This window comes from Malania oleifera, chromosome 1 (assembly GCF_029873635.1).
Source record: "Malania oleifera isolate guangnan ecotype guangnan chromosome 1, ASM2987363v1, whole genome shotgun sequence".
NCBI classification, from domain to species: Eukaryota; Viridiplantae; Streptophyta; class Magnoliopsida; order Santalales; family Ximeniaceae; genus Malania; species Malania oleifera.
Genome location: NC_080417.1, coordinates 134,940,316 through 134,958,087, shown reverse-complemented (window position 1 = coordinate 134,958,087; position 17,772 = coordinate 134,940,316). Strand labels below are relative to the sequence as shown.

The window sequence follows — 17,772 nt, the reverse complement described above, 5'->3', positions numbered from 1 at the left end:
TTCTGATTGTGACCTAATCATGATACTTTTTTTCCAAAATGGGAAATGCCCAAACGCAACTGAATATTTTAAGTTATTTCTGGGTTTTTGGGTTGCAATCAAATCGTTGAAATTAATATTCTATTACGTTACTGGATTTTTCCATTCTGAAAAATCGCTATATCCTATATAATATTCGGTATTATCGGCAAAGATCGCTCTCGGCTTTAATTGGAAATTAATCGCCCGTTTTTGCCTTAATCCGGGATTCTCTCTCTTTGGGAAGCTGAGGAACAGTGCCATAGTTATTGATTTTCATAGATGGCCCACAAGAAATTGAATTTACTCTGGTGGGGGCTCTGGCACCGGTCGGAGCTAGAGGATATGGAGGCGCCACGTAGTTCACCTGGAATAAAGTGGGAGAGATAATGGGGAAGAGGAAAGGACTCCAAAGAAGCAAATAAAGTAATGGGTGAGAACCAACGAGGATTCAAAAGAAAAGAGCGTAGGAATTACAGGCAAATGGTTTTTGTATTTTTCACACGGTTGGTTTTTCGGTGGGGAGATTAGGAGATATTTGTTTGTATTTTTGTGGAGAAAAAAATGTTGGGAATTTATGAGGCTGTGGAGGCTTTGTCGTGGGAAGTGCAGTGTAATGAATGAAATATAGTTTTGATATGTAGTTTGTGGTCTGCGTCTCAAGTCTGGTCTGGTGCAGTGCAGTAACGAGACAGCGGCATCAGTTCCTCTAGTGGTGGTTCTGATACTCTCTTTCTGATAGATATATTTTTAATCATTATTTAGTGGGTTTCTTTCCAGAGAGAGTTGAACCTTAACTTGCATGCTCAAGAGTTGATTTATGTTTCTCGATTGGAAGAAAAGTTTGATATAAATCATCTTTGTGTTGGGCAGGGATTTGTTTTCGTGTTGAGGGGCCTGAGGTGTTTGGCTTAATCCAGTTGCTTATTTACGTCGCCTGCTTTTGGCCGCCGAAATGCATTTTTGATTCACAATGGTGATGGTAGGAGTGAGAGAATACTGTAGAAGTGAGAGAATTGCCCCTTTTCTTGGTTCTGTATGTGCTGGGCTTCATGCAGCACCCATAGGTGGATGACAATGGAGGGTTCGTCCGAGTCTGGTTGGCACAAGTCGGAAAGTTCTAGGGGCTTAAGTAGGTTGATTCGTGCCAACAGAATCAGCTTTTCAGGAGACGAATCACGTGAATCTGGGCTTATACCGGAGGGAGAGGAGAGCAATCGAATTGTTCTGGCTCACACTGATCACTTCAAAACCCAGGTTGACTTTTCTGGGGTTTGTGAGGATGAGGTCGCGGCCGACCCTTTTGTTCGAGCTATAGAATGGGGTGATGTGAGCTTGAGGCAGTGGCTGGATAAACCAGAAAGATCGGTTGATGCATTTGAATGCTTGCACATATTCAGGCAGATAGTGGAGATAGTTAACATGGCACACTCCCAAGGAATTGTTGTTCATAATGTGCGGCCGTCGTGCTTCGTCATGTCCTCTTTCAATCATGTTTCCTTCATTGAATCTGCGTCTTGTTCCGACTCGGGTTCTGATTCTCTCGAGGATGGGATGAACAACCAGACTCTGGAGGTGAAAGGGTCATCCTCGCTCTTGCCAAAAGACTCGCATCGGCAAGGAATCGCGTTAAGAAGTGAAGACACAAGACCCGAGGTAACTCCAGCAAATGCTTCCCAGATGGAATCTGAAACCAGTTGCGCTTTGCAGTCGAATCCAGTCTATGCAACGTGTGTATCATTTGTCGAGCGGAGAGAAATCAAAGATAGCAGGAGTGGAGAAGAAAATGAAGAAAAGAAGCAAGCATTTCCATTGAAACAGATATTGCTTATGGAGTGCAGTTGGTACACTAGTCCCGAAGAAGTTGCTGGCGCTCCAAGCTGCTGTGCTTCTGACATTTATAGATTGGGGGTCCTCCTTTTTGAGGTTTGTAACATAAATGATGCCACCTTATAAATATTTTGAGATGCATTGAGTTTTCACAACTGTTTTCTTGTGTTATTTTCTTCTAATTCCCAGTATTTTAGGCTTCATTTTGACGTTTGTAGCTGTTATTGTGCTAATCGTTTTTATCCATTAACTGATGTGAATATTATTTGTGATCAGTTATTCTGCGCAGTTACGTCAAGAGAAGAAAAGAGTAGAACAATGTCTAGTATGAGACATAGAGTTCTTCCTCCTCAGTTACTGCTGAAGTGGCCCAAAGAAGCTTCATTTTGCTTGTGGCTGCTGCATCCTGACCCAAATAGTCGACCAACAATGGGGTGATTCTCCTTAAATTATCTTTCTTAGTTTTTCACCATATATGTTTTGTACTTTAGTATATTCTTTTATCAATGATGCTTAGAAGGGTGGTAAATTAGCAATTCTTGTGTGCTGTGAGGACTGGATGTTTATATGATAGTTTATTACCATATTTTCCTTTTATAGTACATTTTAATATCTACTGAAATTGATCTTGTGTGACTTATATTGGCTTTGTTTCATGTACACTTTAGCCAGGTAATAAGGTATGCGGGATTTGTTCATGGTCATGATAACATGACAACATTTTATTGTTGTGTATAAGAATTCTATATTTATTAATGTGCAAAATCTGACTTTCTACATTGGTTTTTTGATTCCAATGCCTGTAGCCATGTGCATGCAGCATAGATGTCCTAAAAAGCGGGTGGGATAAATTAGGTTATTCTTCTGCTCTTATGTACAACTTAGTAGCCCTTGTAGTTGGTGCTCACAGGGTGTCTTCCTTTGTTTTGTTTTTTTTTTTTTTTTGGCGAAGGCTACAGCCTATTAGTATCCATCACAGTGAATGCATGACCATTTCACCTACTGGAACAAGTGAAAGCGCTTACTGGTATTAAGGGGGCTTTTGTGGGCCTGTGGAGGCACAAATTGCTTTGATTGTGTATATATATACTCAGTAAGAGGCTTATTTTTACCTCTTTAGGCTGTACTTTATGGGCCACAAAGGTGTGGATTGTGTCTTTGAAGCATTCTTGTTTATTTATGACTTTTCGTCATTGTATTGGGAGTATTAAGGGGAGAATAAAATCATTAAGATGGAATAACATCTTATTTGATATGCAAGTTGAGTCGAAGTCCACAAAGCAAGGTGGTTGTTATTTGTGCTGTCAAACTGATGCATGATTTTTTATCTGATACTTCTGGAATTTATATGAGGAATGCTTTAACTAAACCTGGTAGGACAACATTAATGCATTGAGACGTTTCTGGTTAGGAGTGCAACTGTGCATTCTATGTCAGATTCGCGAGTTTTTGCAAGATATGTTTTCCTAAACTACTAAATTTTTAGGCTTCCTTACACGTACTTTATGTGTTTGTCTTCTTGTTATATATATATTTCTTAATTTTTTTTAATCTGCGTGTTTGTCTGTGTGTGTGAACAATTAATGCTAGTGACTCTTTCAATGGGAAAATGTGCTGACTTACTGATTTTAAGAAGTGGTAACTCAAAGCCTGGCTTGTGAACCTTAGGTGGTAATTTTGTATCATTTTTGGTCCTGTCCTTTACATTGGATTTTTTCTTCTTCTTAAGAACTAGAAGCATGGTGCGATTAGGAAACTTACGATATTCAAGATTGATCATTGAGGGTTCTCATTGAAGTAGTCGTCACGGGTCTGTTTCTTCATACAGGGTCGTAGGAAACACAAAGACAGCTGTAATTTTAGGGGTTTGTTTCTCTGTCAAACTTGACCCAACCTCTTGGCCTGTCCTGGAGTCTACTGTATTTGATGCACCAGGTTTGATTTCATTTGGATTGTGCTTATTTGGTGCATCGGACATTGTTTGGTTGAGGCTGATTGCAAGGTCTTAAATTTTTTTATTTTGACTAAAATTTCATAACTTCAGAAATACAGAAATTTCCAATGGAAATCTTGAGTTCAATGGTGGTTTTGATTTCGATTTAAAAAAATGATGGAAATTAGTTGTAAGGCACAAAATTGTTTTATGAAACTTTAGAAACTATTAATAGACATAATGATGCATGATTTAGATCATAAATATTATAAATAAAGTACATCAAGGACAGGTATATGTGGTTTATAAGGTGCAATAATTGCAATATAATAATCAAATTAACATATTCTAATTCAATTAACATAAATGAAATTTATAAATCAGGTAAATATTATTTCTTATACAAATAGAGATAATTTTGACACAAATGGTCAAATAAATGTTGTTGCTAGTAAACAAGTTCATTTTTTCATATAATTTACAAAATCTGAAATCTATTTTTGTGCTTCTTGTAATAATCTTTAGTTTCAATAAAAAGAAGGATAAATTAATAGTGAAATTTCATTTTGGGTATGAATCTCAAATTTGAATTTCTAGGAAATCTAATTCTATAGCTAAAAGCTCAACAAATTTCACTGAAATTTTGAGATTTCGATAAATTTCAGGTGACTTGCTGAAATTTTGACAGAGACTGTAATAAAGAGGCTGAGTGCCAATTTGCTTTTGAGGGTGGTGGAAAGAAGAAATTTCAAAAATTTCATGGAAATTTAAGATTACGATTGATTGATTTATTTCTTTTTTCATAAGTCAAAAAAATTGTTGTTACCAATCATTATATTGAAGGTTTCTGTGGATTTATTATGGATCAAATAATGAATTTGGTTTAAATTCAGAAGAAGGATTGGAAGTAGAATGGGAACAAGTGAGCCTAGGAATAATCAATGAGAAGGAGATGGCAGACTACTTTGTAGACATTCCATTTAATGAAAGAAATACATGGGTAATGTTGAATTGCGAGTTTGTATTTAGGCTTTTGAGGCATTTATTGATCACTTTATCTCTCTCCACCTGCTGGATGTTAAGAAACTGTCAAATGGCCAATGTAAATTATCTTTTGATTTTCTGTATAGATAAAATAGTAATCTACTTGAAATTCCATCTTCATGCCACCTTCAATTATATTGTTGTTACAAGTTGTATTAACCTTGTCCTCTCTTTCCTAATATTTTTCAGCATTTGATTTATTTTGCGCTGATTTATGTCAGGGAATTCTTAAAGAGTAAGAGGTTTTATACTTTTATCTTTTCAAAGAAGATCTTTTCTGAGTTAGAGGTTTGTACTTAGTATTGAAGTGTGATGTTAGATTTCCACTTTACCTAAAAACTTAAGCTTTTAGGTTGTGGACCAACAATATATATTAAGCTTTAACACTCTCCCCCGTACGCACAGCCTGGTTGCAAGTGGAAAGATAAACAAATGATAAATAACACCCATTATAGGAGATAAGATAATTTTTAACCACCACCCAATAAGCATAGGCAACCAAACTAGAACACAGGATCTCGTGGTAGCCATAGTTTTGCTACCATGTTAGATTGCCACTTTACCTCAGAGCTTTAGCTGTTAGGTTGTGGGCTAGCAATGTGTATCAAATTATAAAATGTGATTAGAATTTTTTAGCCATTTGAAATTTTAATTCCTCCAGTTGATTTTTTTTTTTTGGGTTTAACACTCATGTTTTTATTCCTTGTATAACAGTGATTTGCTACAAAGTGAGTTTCTTAATGAACCAAGAGATAATCTGGAAGAGCGTGAAGCTGCAATAGAGCTTCAAGAGAAAATCGAGGAGCAAGAGTTATTGCTGGAATTCCTTTTGCTGATACAGCAAAGAAAGCAGGAAGCTGCTGACAAATTGCAGGATACCATTTCCCTTCTGTCTTCTGATATTGAAGAAGTTACAAAGCAGCAAACAGTTGTCAAGAAAAAGGGAGGTTCATTTTTGGAATCTGGCAATGACAATCATTCAGCAACAGATCTTTCTTCTATAAATATTGTCGAAAATGATGATTCTGCTACCTTGATGGGGTCCAGGAAGCGATTTAGGCCAGGAGTTCCAAGTCAGAATGCAGAGGAACTTGATTGTAATTTAGATGAGGGTAAGAAGTCAGATACTCACACTGAAAATCAAGAAAGTATTATTTCTAAAAGTTCACGATTGATGAAGAACTTTAAGAAGCTAGAGTCAGCTTATCTTTTGACAAGACGCAGGCCCATCAGGCCCTCTGCCAAACCAGTGGCTAGATATTCGCCAATAAGTAGTAGTGGCAAAGGGTCAGTTGTCATAACCGAAAGAAGTTCTGTGAATAATGCACCATCAAATGAGCCATTCTGTGAGGGTAGAGAAAGTGGGTGGATAAACCCATTCCTTGAGGGTTTGTGCAAATATCTATCTTTCAGTAAGTTGAAGGTTAAGGCAGACTTAAAGCAGGGGGATGTCTTAAATTCTTCCAATCTAGTGTGCTCTATCAGTTTTGATCGCGATGGAGAATTTTTTGCTACAGCTGGTGTAAATAAGAAGATTAAAGTGTTTGAATTTAATTCAATCCTAAACGAAGAACATGATATTCACTATCCCATGGTTGAAATGGCTAGTAAATCAAAGCTAAGCAGTATATGCTGGAATAGTTATATCAAGAGCCAGATTGCTTCAAGCAACTTTGAAGGTGTAGTGCAGGTAGGTCATGTCTTAGATCTCTTTCACCATTAAAGTTTTTGATTGTTTTATGGCCATTCAATAGTTTTATTAAAAATGTTCAGGTGTGGGATATTACAAGAAGTCAAGCACTTGCAGAAATGAGAGAGCATGAGAGCCGTGTATGGTCCATCGACTTCTCATTAGCTGATCCAACATTGTTGGCTAGCGGGAGTGATGATGGTTCTGTTAAGCTATGGAATATCAATCAGGCAATTCTATTTTTGCACTTGGTGGATGTCAGCTTTGAAACTAAACGTACAGTCATCTAGTTACAAGTACCGTGTATATTTAATTCTGGATGTATAATAAGTTGTTTCTCTTACCTGGGTTGCTACTGCAGGGAGTAAGTGTTGGTACCATCAAAACAAAGGCCAATGTCTGCTGTGTTCAGTTTCCCTTGGATTCTGGCCGTTCACTTGCATTTGGTTCTGCAGATCATAGAATTTATTACTATGATCTCCGCAACTCAAAAATACCTCTGTGCACACTAATTGGGCACAGCAAGACTGTGAGTTATGTCAAGTTTGTAGATTCAACAAACCTTGTTTCTGCATCCACAGATAACACCCTGAAGCTTTGGGATTTGTCAATGTGCACTTCTCGGGTTCTGGACAGCCCTCTTCAATCATTTACAGGTCACATGAATCTAAAGGTACACTCATCCAATATGTTATATATATATATATATATTGATAAATACAGAATACTATCTCAAGAAGTATTTTGCATATATTTTAACAAATTAACATTTATATATGTTGTGTGTGTGTCTATATATATATATATATATATATATATATATCACCTGTTTTATACATTTTAGAAAGATGCTGAGATCTATGTTCGATAATTTCATGGCCCTTATGGTAATTATAGTTTCATCTTTAAGTCAAAACCTTACATAGATCATGTGCATATGCACACAGATGCATGTTAGTTGACTTTTATAAATTAACAAGTACTGAGCTCATAATGGGAAAGTTGGTGATATGGCACATACGCATGTGCTACATTGGCAATTGACAAATAACTTATTTGTAACCTATGTCATACTTCAACGATAAGTAAAGGACATCATTTTCATAACATCTTTCCCAATTTTGTTTCCATTACACCCCAATCACAACAGAGGGCTTCTTATTCTAAAACTTAGATTTCTATTATACCCTGTTGTATAAGGCAACATGTGTTGATGAGATTGCTAGATTTCCTGTAGGGTGCCGTTTTACATGCTTGCCAATGACACTTAATGAATCAATCTCTATGGGAAGTATGCATAAAATTTTCTTAATTGATTTTTGTTTAGGAATAATTAACAAGCTATATAATTTTTTAAATTGCATGGGAATTTTACAAAGATAAGTGTGAGCCATCTCCATTATTTTCCTGCTGTAATAGTTCCAGTTATTATGAAATTTTACTATGAATTGATTTCCAAGTGAGGATAATCTTAAATTATACAGTATTGAGCTGATGAATTGGTTGTATTAGGTACTGCAACTACCTTTCTTGTCTACATAGGTTGTATCTGGATCTTGTATAACTTAACTAAGGGCATAATCTGACGGAATGTCTTCTATATGCTTCATGGCATATTGCACAAACATTCAACATACTTGCCTCAGCTGTATTGTTTCATTTTGTCAAATAAAAGCATTACCATCTTTATTGTCCCAAGCTCCTCACGCCCCCCCCCCCCACCACTCTGAAACAGCTTCTCCAATTGTGGGGTTAACACTGCATATGCCCTGCCAAGATACCCTGACATGGCATGGGAGCTTTGTGCACTGGTTGTTGTGTTCTGATTCAGTTTTTGGAGTTTTAATCTGATTGATTGGATTCAATTCTACCAAGAGCCCTTCTAGTTCAGAATTCAGAGATAATTGTTGCTTAAGTTTCTCATGTTTACAAACCAACTTTTGCTGTTTCGAAATAAAAAGCAAAACAAAAACTTAAATGAAATTGAAATTGAAATTTCCATAAAAATTTGGATATGTTGTTTTTCCTGTGAATTTCCTTCCAAATTGATATTTTGTACCTTGGTCATGGTTAAATTTATTAAGCACTTAAAGAGTTGCCAAAACATGCAAACAACACATTGAAAATACAATTATCATGGCAATACTAAAAATTTTGCCGTAGTTGGCAAAGGTTTCTATGTGTAATTAAAATTTGAGTAAACAGTATTCTTTTGATGATATTTCTAAAACCCTCTTGAAATATTATAGATTCTTTTCAGTTGTGCTGCTACAGTCAATTGGGCCTATATAGTGTTGTAATGAATTATAGATACCCATTTCGAAAAAAGGGAGCTACAAAAATTTAGGTAATTGTTATTCTTAACAATATTTAACTTTGAGACGCCATTACTTTTGACGTAAAATATCAGGGAAAGTTTTCAACTTAAATATTTTTAAATGAATTTAGTTGTTTTCCTATATTTTTTTTCTTGGTTGAAAATTTGAAAATTGTAGATGTTGGATAAAGGTAAACATTAAGGTTATAGCTATGATGTGGAGATAGTAGAGATGTTGAATGGTGTCGTAAGTGACAATGTTGTTGGCAACAGCATGAGAATGTTGTAGTGGCCAGGCTGTTGCAGTGGTGTGGTAGGGGTCCTTGTGGTCATGGTGGCTGTAGTGGGAACTGGTAAGGTGGTAGTGTTATGTTATGCGAACAACGAGGCCATTAATTGACTAGTGGTATTTTCATGTACGCTTTAGGATCAAAGTGGAGTTTAAAAATGAAAGTCCCTAATCTTGATGTATGCTTTAGGATCACAATGGACTTCTGAAATGTATAAGTCTCTGACTAGCTTCACATTGGATCATGATTTTTTCCTACAAAGTTAAAAATCAGAAACCTAAATAAAAGGAAATGGCTGCTTAAGAACCAGAAAAGGGAAGAAGGTTTCTGTTTATGATAATTCTCTTTTCTTACATTATTTGCATAATGCTAATAGTATACTAGTTCATGATATTTTCTTCAGTTTTTTGAGTATGTTTTTATATGAATGTGTGTATGTGTATTAGATGCATAATTTGCACTTGTTGACTCATAGAAAATCTGCCCTTGGTTGACATGTGTTATGATGCTGATCTATTTTCTCCTTATTCCAGAACTTTGTCGGTTTATCTGTATCTGAAGGTTACATTGCTACAGGCTCAGAAACGAATGAGGTACTACATATATCTGCCTAAATAGTTCTTAATTTGCAAAATAGTCACTGATATCTACTGTTTACTCATATCCTCTAGTGCTCAGATGCAGTTGATGTTGTCTATTTCTTTGACCAAAGTCAAAAAAGAAAACACGTTAACAAATGCCTGTAAGTTGTATTCACTTAGTACGCACCATATTACTTGGTACAAAATCTTAAGGCCTGTTTAATTGTGAAACAGTTTTCGTTTTTCATTTTAGTTTTCTAAAGAATTATGAAAAAAAAAAGAAGAAGCCAATTTTTCAGTTTAATAACATTTGTGTAAAGTAAAGAGCAATAATACAAATTTTGACACTATTTGCTTGTGAAGATAGTTTTATTTTCCATTTGTTATTTTCAAATAATTACAAAATGCCACCTTGGTTTCCAATTTTATAAATTTATATAGTAAAGTTGGAAAACATTTGTTTTGATATTTTCTAGATTTTTGAATTCTTACTTTGCATATGGATGCATAGAATTCGGATCTTAGACCTTGTGTAAATTATATATTGACTTTCTCCAAATCCACAAAAACCTAAATCCAAGCCCCAAAATTGTGATCCTAAATACTACCTTATATAATTTTTGGAAAGTTTAAAAATAAGTTTTTTGTAATTATTTTGAAATCTAGAAATAAAAAATGAAAAAAATGTTTTTTGCACAACTAAAATAACTCTTTATTTTCTACATTTTCAGCAAAAAAATTGAAAAAAAATAAAAATAAGTTGAATTTTTATGTATTTTTGGAAAATGGAAAATGTTTTTCACAAATAAACATGCACTTATGCTTGCACTTGGAACGAAGTTTTAGGAAGAATGGCTTCACATGGCTGGTAGAGTTCTATATTTAAGCTTGGGAAAAGGTAAGGGGGTCAAACCGAGAGGGTGCTAAATAATTAGTTTAGAAGTTGCACATCCACCAACCACAGGTTCACACTTTCACCTGCTCTTTGGGGAAGAAGATTTCTGAAAATGGGGGTATGTGTTTTTACAGTCGCTTTTTTCATGAGTAGTTCATGCAATTACCAATTATAAGTGCATTCAACTGTTAGTGCAGAAGCCTGGCTCTCAATTTGCATTTTCTCCTGTTATTTGTTGTTGTGGCGATTAACACTAGTAATTGCAAGAAGAGTCAGATATAAAAATGATGTTAATGGCTATCAGAAGCCTTCCTCATTCCTTTCGTACACACCTCAGTTAAATTATAGTTTAGTTTTCAATATCATTTAAGTGATGAAATTTGTCAAATTGTCCATCTTCTTCCCCTGCTTCCATTTCAAGTGGGTGCACACAGTCTTCTTCCTCCCTGCCCTGATTTCTTCCTGCAACTTGCGAATAGACAAGATCCGTTGAAATGCGGGTTAGCTTTTCTTTTTCTTTTTCTTTTTCTTTTCCTTTTTTCCATTTTTGAAGTTTCAGAAAAAAATATATATAAAAATAAAAATCTGGCTGTCAAGTGCTAGCAGGTTAGAGTGTTGAAAGCAGCCACGTGAGACAAAATAAGGTAGGACCTTATTCCCGTTGGAGTGATCAACATATGGGCCATTGGACTATAGGTGGTGAGTGTTAGGATATTTCTGTTCATAATAGGGTTACATCAAGGCTTTACTTTGAGTACTTATTTTTTTTTTATTTACTTATGGATTAACTTGCTTGGAGTATCTAAAATTAGGGTTCATGGTGTATGTTGTTTGCAGATATATTGTCTTGATTGATGAAGTTAGAAGTGAAGCAGAATCTAAGTTGGAATTACAAAGAGAAGATTTATAATCTAGAGGTTTTAAGATAAGTGAAAGCAAGACAGAATACCAAAAATATAATTTTAGTAATTTTTTAAGGAATATAGAGAAAATATTGCATTGATGGTCAATAAAATCTTAGCTCTAATAGATTTTGCTACCTTTGATCTATTATGCAAGCTAGGGAAATTGAGGAAGATTTAATAGATAGACTTAAAGTAGGTTGGGTAAAATGGAGAAGTGCTTTGGGCGTGTATGCTAATGTAGAAACCCATGGAAATTCAAATGAAAGTTCTGTCGATGGGCTATAAGACTAGCTAGGCTACATGGATCATAATTTTGGGCAACTAAGAAGCAATAATCCTTAAAGGAAGAAGTTGGAAAATGTGAATGCTTAAGATGGATGATTGGCATAACTAAAAAAGATAAACTAAGGAATGAACACATCCTTGATAAGTTACGTGGTGATTAGGATGACTTGGAATCTTGCAAAGATGGTCAAATAATGCATTGGTGAAAATTGGGTGTTAATTGTTATTAGTGGTATTAGGAGGGGGAGGGATAGATCTATAATGAATTGGATCGAGATAGTAAGCATGCTTTTGACAGCATTCCTACTTTTGGAAGATATTGCCCTAGACCAGTGTGTATAAGATCCTTGCCAAAAGTGTTTTTTAAGAGATTGCTTAGTGTCTTGTTGGATATTGCTTCCCATTGTCAGAGTACACTCATTGGTGATTGACAGATGCTAGATGCATCTTTGGTAGCTAGTGAGCTTGTTGAAGATGTTGTTAGAAGAAATAAAAGGGGCTTGGTTTGAAATTTGGATTCTGAAAATAGTTGGGATTTATTGGATAGAATGCTGGACAGAAAAAAGTTTTTAGAGCGAAATGGAGGATATGGATTGGCTGGCGCCTTTCATCTGTGGTAATCTCTTTTCTAGTGAATGGGGAGGCTAAACCTAGGTTTAGTGCCTCTAGGGGTCTAAAGCTGGGTGATCCTCTTTCCCCTTTCATTTTCACTATTGTGATTGATGCTGTGAGTAGAACGATCAAAAGGGGGTTGATAGAGGCTTGGTGGAAGGATTAAGGTGGGCCAAGAGAGCTTACCTATATTGCATTTTCAATTTGCTGATGACACGATATTTTTTCTTTTAGGGGATATGAGTAACTTTTCCAATATTTTTCTATTTTTCAGGTGTTTGTAAAAATGTCAAATTCTTAGGATTAAGCTCTCTAAGAGTGATATTGTCAGTATTGGCATCAACCTTAGTCCTAGGTTACTGGCTGTAGTGTTTTGAGTTGGATGACTTGTTTAGGTGTCCCCTCAAGTGGTAACCGTACTGCTGATTCTTTTTGGTACCTAGTTTTTGAGAGAGTTGCTAGGACGTTGGATGGGTGGAAAGGATGCTTGTTCACTCGTGGGAGCCACATTACTTTAATTTGTGTCCATCTTTCTTATATCCCCTTGTGCTTCCCATCCCTTTTCAAAATTCCTATGGGAGTGGCTCATAGATTAGAGAAGTTGATGAGAGATTTCTTGTGGTTGGGAGTCGGTAAGCATGGCATAGATTATCATGTTTGTTGGTGACTGTGAGTAGATCCAAAGGGGAAGGAGGTTTGGGTCTCTAGGGAATTTGGTGTCCAAATTTACCTTGGTGGGGAAGTGGTTGTGGCACTTCCCTTTAGATACTTACTCTCTTTGGCATAGGGTAATTCGCAGTAAATTTGGACTTCTTCAAAGTGGGTGGGATACTAAAGTTGGGGTTAATATTACCTATTTGAATCCTTGGAAAGTTATGTCTTAGATTTATCACTCATTTTCCCCTTGTGTTCAGTATAGTGTTGGTAATGGGGAGAGAATCCGTTTATGGGAGGATCATTAGTTAGGGGAGGCTCCTTTGCATAGTAGTTAAGGTGCGTCTAGGCGCGAGGCGTAGAGAGGCAAGGAGGCTAGCGCTTCATACCATGCGAGGTGAGGCGACCTGCAAGAGGCGCAGTGAGGCGAGATGAGGCGTAGAGGGGCGACAGGCACAGTGAGGTACGCCTTGAAAAATTTGAGTCTGTTAAATGAAAGAAATAGCCATAGCCAGAGCCAGAGTCGTAGCCCTTATTCGACTCAAACAAACAGGAGCCCTAGCCCTCTTTGACCCTTTGAAGCCCCACAACCCTTTGCGACTTCGTCTTGCACATTCAAACCAGCAGGAGCCTTTGCAAGCCTTTGAACCAGCAACATGAGTTCGTCTGCAAGCCTTCGAACCAACCAGAAGCCTTTGTGAGCTCGTCTTCGAGCCTTTGAACCAGCACCGTGAGTTTGTCTTTGACATTTCGAACTAGCAGAAGTCACACGACCCTTCGCGACTTCGTCTTTGACATTTCGAACCAGCAGCGAGCTCTTCTTCTTCTTCTTCTTTCTTCTTTCTGCTGCCTGCGTACTGTTGCCTGTTTGCATTTTGCTTATGTCATGTGAGGGTGATGGTGGATTTCGGACACATAACCCCCCAAATCAACGGATCACAATGGATTTCAAGCTTCTACCGTCTTCTTAAGATTGGATTTCAAACTCAACGGATCACAATGGATTTCAAGCTTCTACCGTCTTCTTAAGATTGGATTTCGAATACAACTTGCTCTGAAGAATGACCCCAAAAAAAAAAAAAGAGATTTTCAAAAGGTTAATGTTTAAATAATTCTTATATGATCAAAATTTATGTACCACTCATAAAATAATATATATTCACTCTCCCCATAGTATTTTCAAGAAAGTTTTGATATATGAAATGTGACAATTTAAACTTAATTTTGATATTAAATTTTATGAGTATTATTTTAAATCATTAGAATCACTTTAATACAAATTCAAGTCATGATTATTGTATTGTCAAATCTTCAATTATAATTATTGCTGCTAAAATTTATCTAAGAGAATTTGGATCAATTATAATATTGATCGCATGCGAAAATTAAAAGAGAAATGAGCTAAGGGACGCAAGTTGTACTTTGGAGAATCGCTTCAATGCTTAAATCTAGGAAATTTTTTAAATCAGTATCTCTCCCATGCAAACTATATTTTATTGTACTCTTTTCTTTTATACTTTGAAATCTTTTATTGTACCCTTTTCTTTTGATGTTGAACTATGTTGAAGCGTCTTGGCAACTTTATTAAATTTTCAATTTTGTTATTGAATATTTTGGCATTTTAAATTCTAATATTACTAGATATTCATATGTTCATATATCAATTACCCCACATAGGTATTTTACACTATTTTAAGGTGAGGCGCGTGCCTTCGCCTCGTGCCTCGTGCCTCAGCTTCAAATACCCTTTGTGCCTCGACTCGCCTCGCACCTTTGACTACTATGCTCCTTTGGCTATTTACCCTCGTCTCCATTGTTTATCTTCTTTTCATGATTCCACTATCTCAGCTTTCTTTTACTTGCAAAAGATGGACCTCCTAGGATTTTCACTTTGTGAGGAACCTTAATGAGAGTGAGATAGTGAGGTTGTCCCTTTGCTAAATGTGCTTCATTCTTTCTAGCTCCAACAGGGGAGTGGCAAAAGAGTTTGGTGCTAGGATTCTTCTGGGGGATTTTCTTGTAAATCCTTCTTTTCTCATTTGACTTGTGCACCTAATGCTACTCTTTTTGCCCTTATACTTTCATTCTCTGTGTTCATAAATGGCTGCCTTATGGAGTTTTTCAGATATTTGCATGGTTTGAGATAGTGGGAGCCCCTCTCCCCCCTTTTTCCCATTTATCTAGGTTATGGAAGTTTTGAGCCATGTGATAATGAAAGCCAATGAAGGTGGCATGCTTAAGGGGCTTAGCATTGGAAGGAACAATGAAAATTTGGTAGTCTCCCATTTTATTTTTGCAGATGATACTATCATTTTCTGCAATGACAAACCTAAGAAAATTCTTAATCTTTGATACATCCTTCTTGGATTTGAAGCAATCATTGGTTTAAAGTTGAATCTAGGCAAAAGTGATATCATTCCTTGTGTTGTGGATCCTTATTAGCAAGCATTTTAGGCTGCAAGCTTGGAGCCTTTCCTATTTCTTAGCTTGGTCTCCTTTTGGGAGCCAAGTTCAAAGACAAGGGTGTTTGGGACCCTTTTGTTGGTAGACATGAAAGGAAAATGGCTAGTCGAAAAAAGAACTCTCTCTCCAAGGATGGCAAACTCACACTCATTAAAAGCACCTTCGCCTACCTCCCTATTTATTTTATGTCTTCATTTCCCATCCCTCGGCATTTGTTTAAAGATTGGAAGGTATTTAAAGAAGATTCCTTTGGGGGAACAGGGGAGAGGATTTCAAATATAATCTTGTTAGATGGGGGGTTGTTAAACAATCCATGCAAAAGGAGGTCTTGGCTTCCAAGAAAACTTTTTCTTGGGGAAAGTTATTATTGCTAAATATGGTCTTCATCACAACAGTTGGGCCTTTAAAGTCTAGAGAGGTGACTGAAGGCTATGGTATAAGTGTTTGGGGATTCATTAGGTGAGGGTTGGAAAATTTCTTCTCTCATTCATTTCTGTGTGGGGAATGGCCAAGATGTATTTGTTTAGCATGACATTTGGTGTGGCGAATCCCAACTTAGCTCTTTATACCCATGTATCTATAGGCTTGCCTGTGATTAAGATGCCCTCATTTGCCAGCACTTGGAACTCACTAATCACGGGACCTTCTGGAACGTTCCCTTGACAAGAAATTTTTTTTTATTGGGAGATTGTTACTTTGACTAATTTTTATAGTCAGTGCCTGGCCACCTCCAATGAGCCCAAGTGGTCCTTAATCAAGAAAGGAATTTTCATGGTCAAGTCTTATTATAAACACCTTAGCTATCTGGTGGTATTCAACAAGACTTTTCCTTGTAAGCTCATGGAAAACAACAACCCTTCGAAGGTTCCTTTTTTCACATGGGAAGATCCTCATTTATGATAATCTTCAGAAAAAGGGCTTGCCTCTCATGAATAGGTGTTTTCTGTGCCTTAAGGAAGAAGAGTTGGTGGAACACATTTGTCTGCACTGTACTTGGACTAGGAACCTTTGGAGCTTGGCCTTTTCCATGGTCAAACAGAAGTGGGTCACTACACCATTGATAGAAGTTGAGATTTGCGATTGGAAAGGGATATGCTCTAATAAGGTCAAAAGGAGGACTCTTTCCCACATCCCCCTTGTTATTTTTTGGGCACTGTGGAAAGTAAGGAACAGTAGGGCCTTTGATGGAATAGTTTATTCTTTGTTGGCTGTCATGGACAATTGGTTATTTATGATCCCTAATTGGTATAGTGGGTGCCTAGGAGGGACATTTGTGTAATCCCTGATTTTGTTGATGTATTGCAATGACAGTTGTATTGTTGTTTGTTGTTGTTGAGATTTTGATTAAATGAATGACCTAACTTGAAGAAAGGTCTCTCCTTTTATTTATAATACAAATAAAATATATTCTAATGACCATAATACTCTTACTAACTCTCACTAATTAACATACTAACAGACTTAATAATAATACATTAATACTAAAAGACTAAAATAACCTTAACCACTCCCCCTCAAGCTAGATCATAAATATCATAAGCATCTACTTGTTACAAATAAATTTAACATGAACACCCCTTAAAGCTTTGGTAAACAAATCAGCAAGTTGTATATTGGACACATATGTGGTAGTAATGAGCTTTTGCACAAGTTTCTCCCAAACAAAATGACAATCAACTTCAATGTGTTCCGTTCGCTTAGGAAGACCGGGTTTGAGGCAATATAAAGAGCAACTTGATTATTACATGTCAACCACATCAGTTGAGAGTGTGGAAAACCCATTTCTGCCAACATTTTCTTCAACCAAATAGGTTTACAAGTATTGTGAGCCATAGATCTATACTCTGATTCAAAACTTGAGATGACTATCACAATTTGTGTTTATTACTCTTCCAAAAAACCAAATTACCACCAACCAAGATATAGTACCTAGTAGAGGAACTTTGCTCGGAAGGCAACCCAGCCCAATATGCATTTGTATATCCTTGAATATAAGTTTGAACTTAATCTCGATATAAAAGACCTCTCTTAAGTGCACCGATGAGGTATCTCTAGATGCGAATTACTGTGTCCCAGTGGCTTGTCCTTGGAGAATCCAGAAATTGACTCACAAAAGTTGTTGCAAAAGTTATGTTTGACCAATTGACTATGAGATAATTCAAATTTCCAATAAATATTTGATATCGTTTAGTATTAGGCAACAAATCACCCATATCGAGCACTAACTTGCCCATAGGATCCATGGGTGTATCAAC

The 17,772-nt window shown here is 36.4% G+C and overlaps 1 protein-coding gene across 5 annotated transcripts in view; it reads left to right on the top strand.

Annotated features, from left to right (window-relative positions):
- The first annotated feature begins 330 nt into the window (after nucleotides 1–330).
- LOC131152626 (protein SPA1-RELATED 3-like) overlaps nucleotides 331–17,772 on the top strand; it is a 42,737-nt gene continuing 25,295 nt past the window's right edge. The window contains exons 1-7 of one of the 5 annotated variants that reach the window (XM_058104652.1): nucleotides 331–733; nucleotides 892–1,944; nucleotides 2,125–2,282; nucleotides 5,540–6,515; nucleotides 6,599–6,791; nucleotides 7,097–7,188; nucleotides 9,656–9,715. In XM_058104652.1, the coding sequence (XP_057960635.1) occupies nucleotides 1,057–1,944; nucleotides 2,125–2,282; nucleotides 5,540–6,515; nucleotides 6,599–6,791; nucleotides 7,097–7,188; nucleotides 9,656–9,715 (2,367 nt within the window). In that variant the 5' untranslated portion in view covers nucleotides 331–733; nucleotides 892–1,056. Of the gene's footprint in view, nucleotides 1,945–2,124; nucleotides 2,283–5,539; nucleotides 6,516–6,598; nucleotides 6,792–6,876; nucleotides 7,189–9,655; nucleotides 9,716–17,772 lie in introns of those variants that run through there. The other 4 variants (XM_058104496.1, XM_058104580.1, XM_058104421.1 and 1 more) reach the window with 4 other exon arrangements.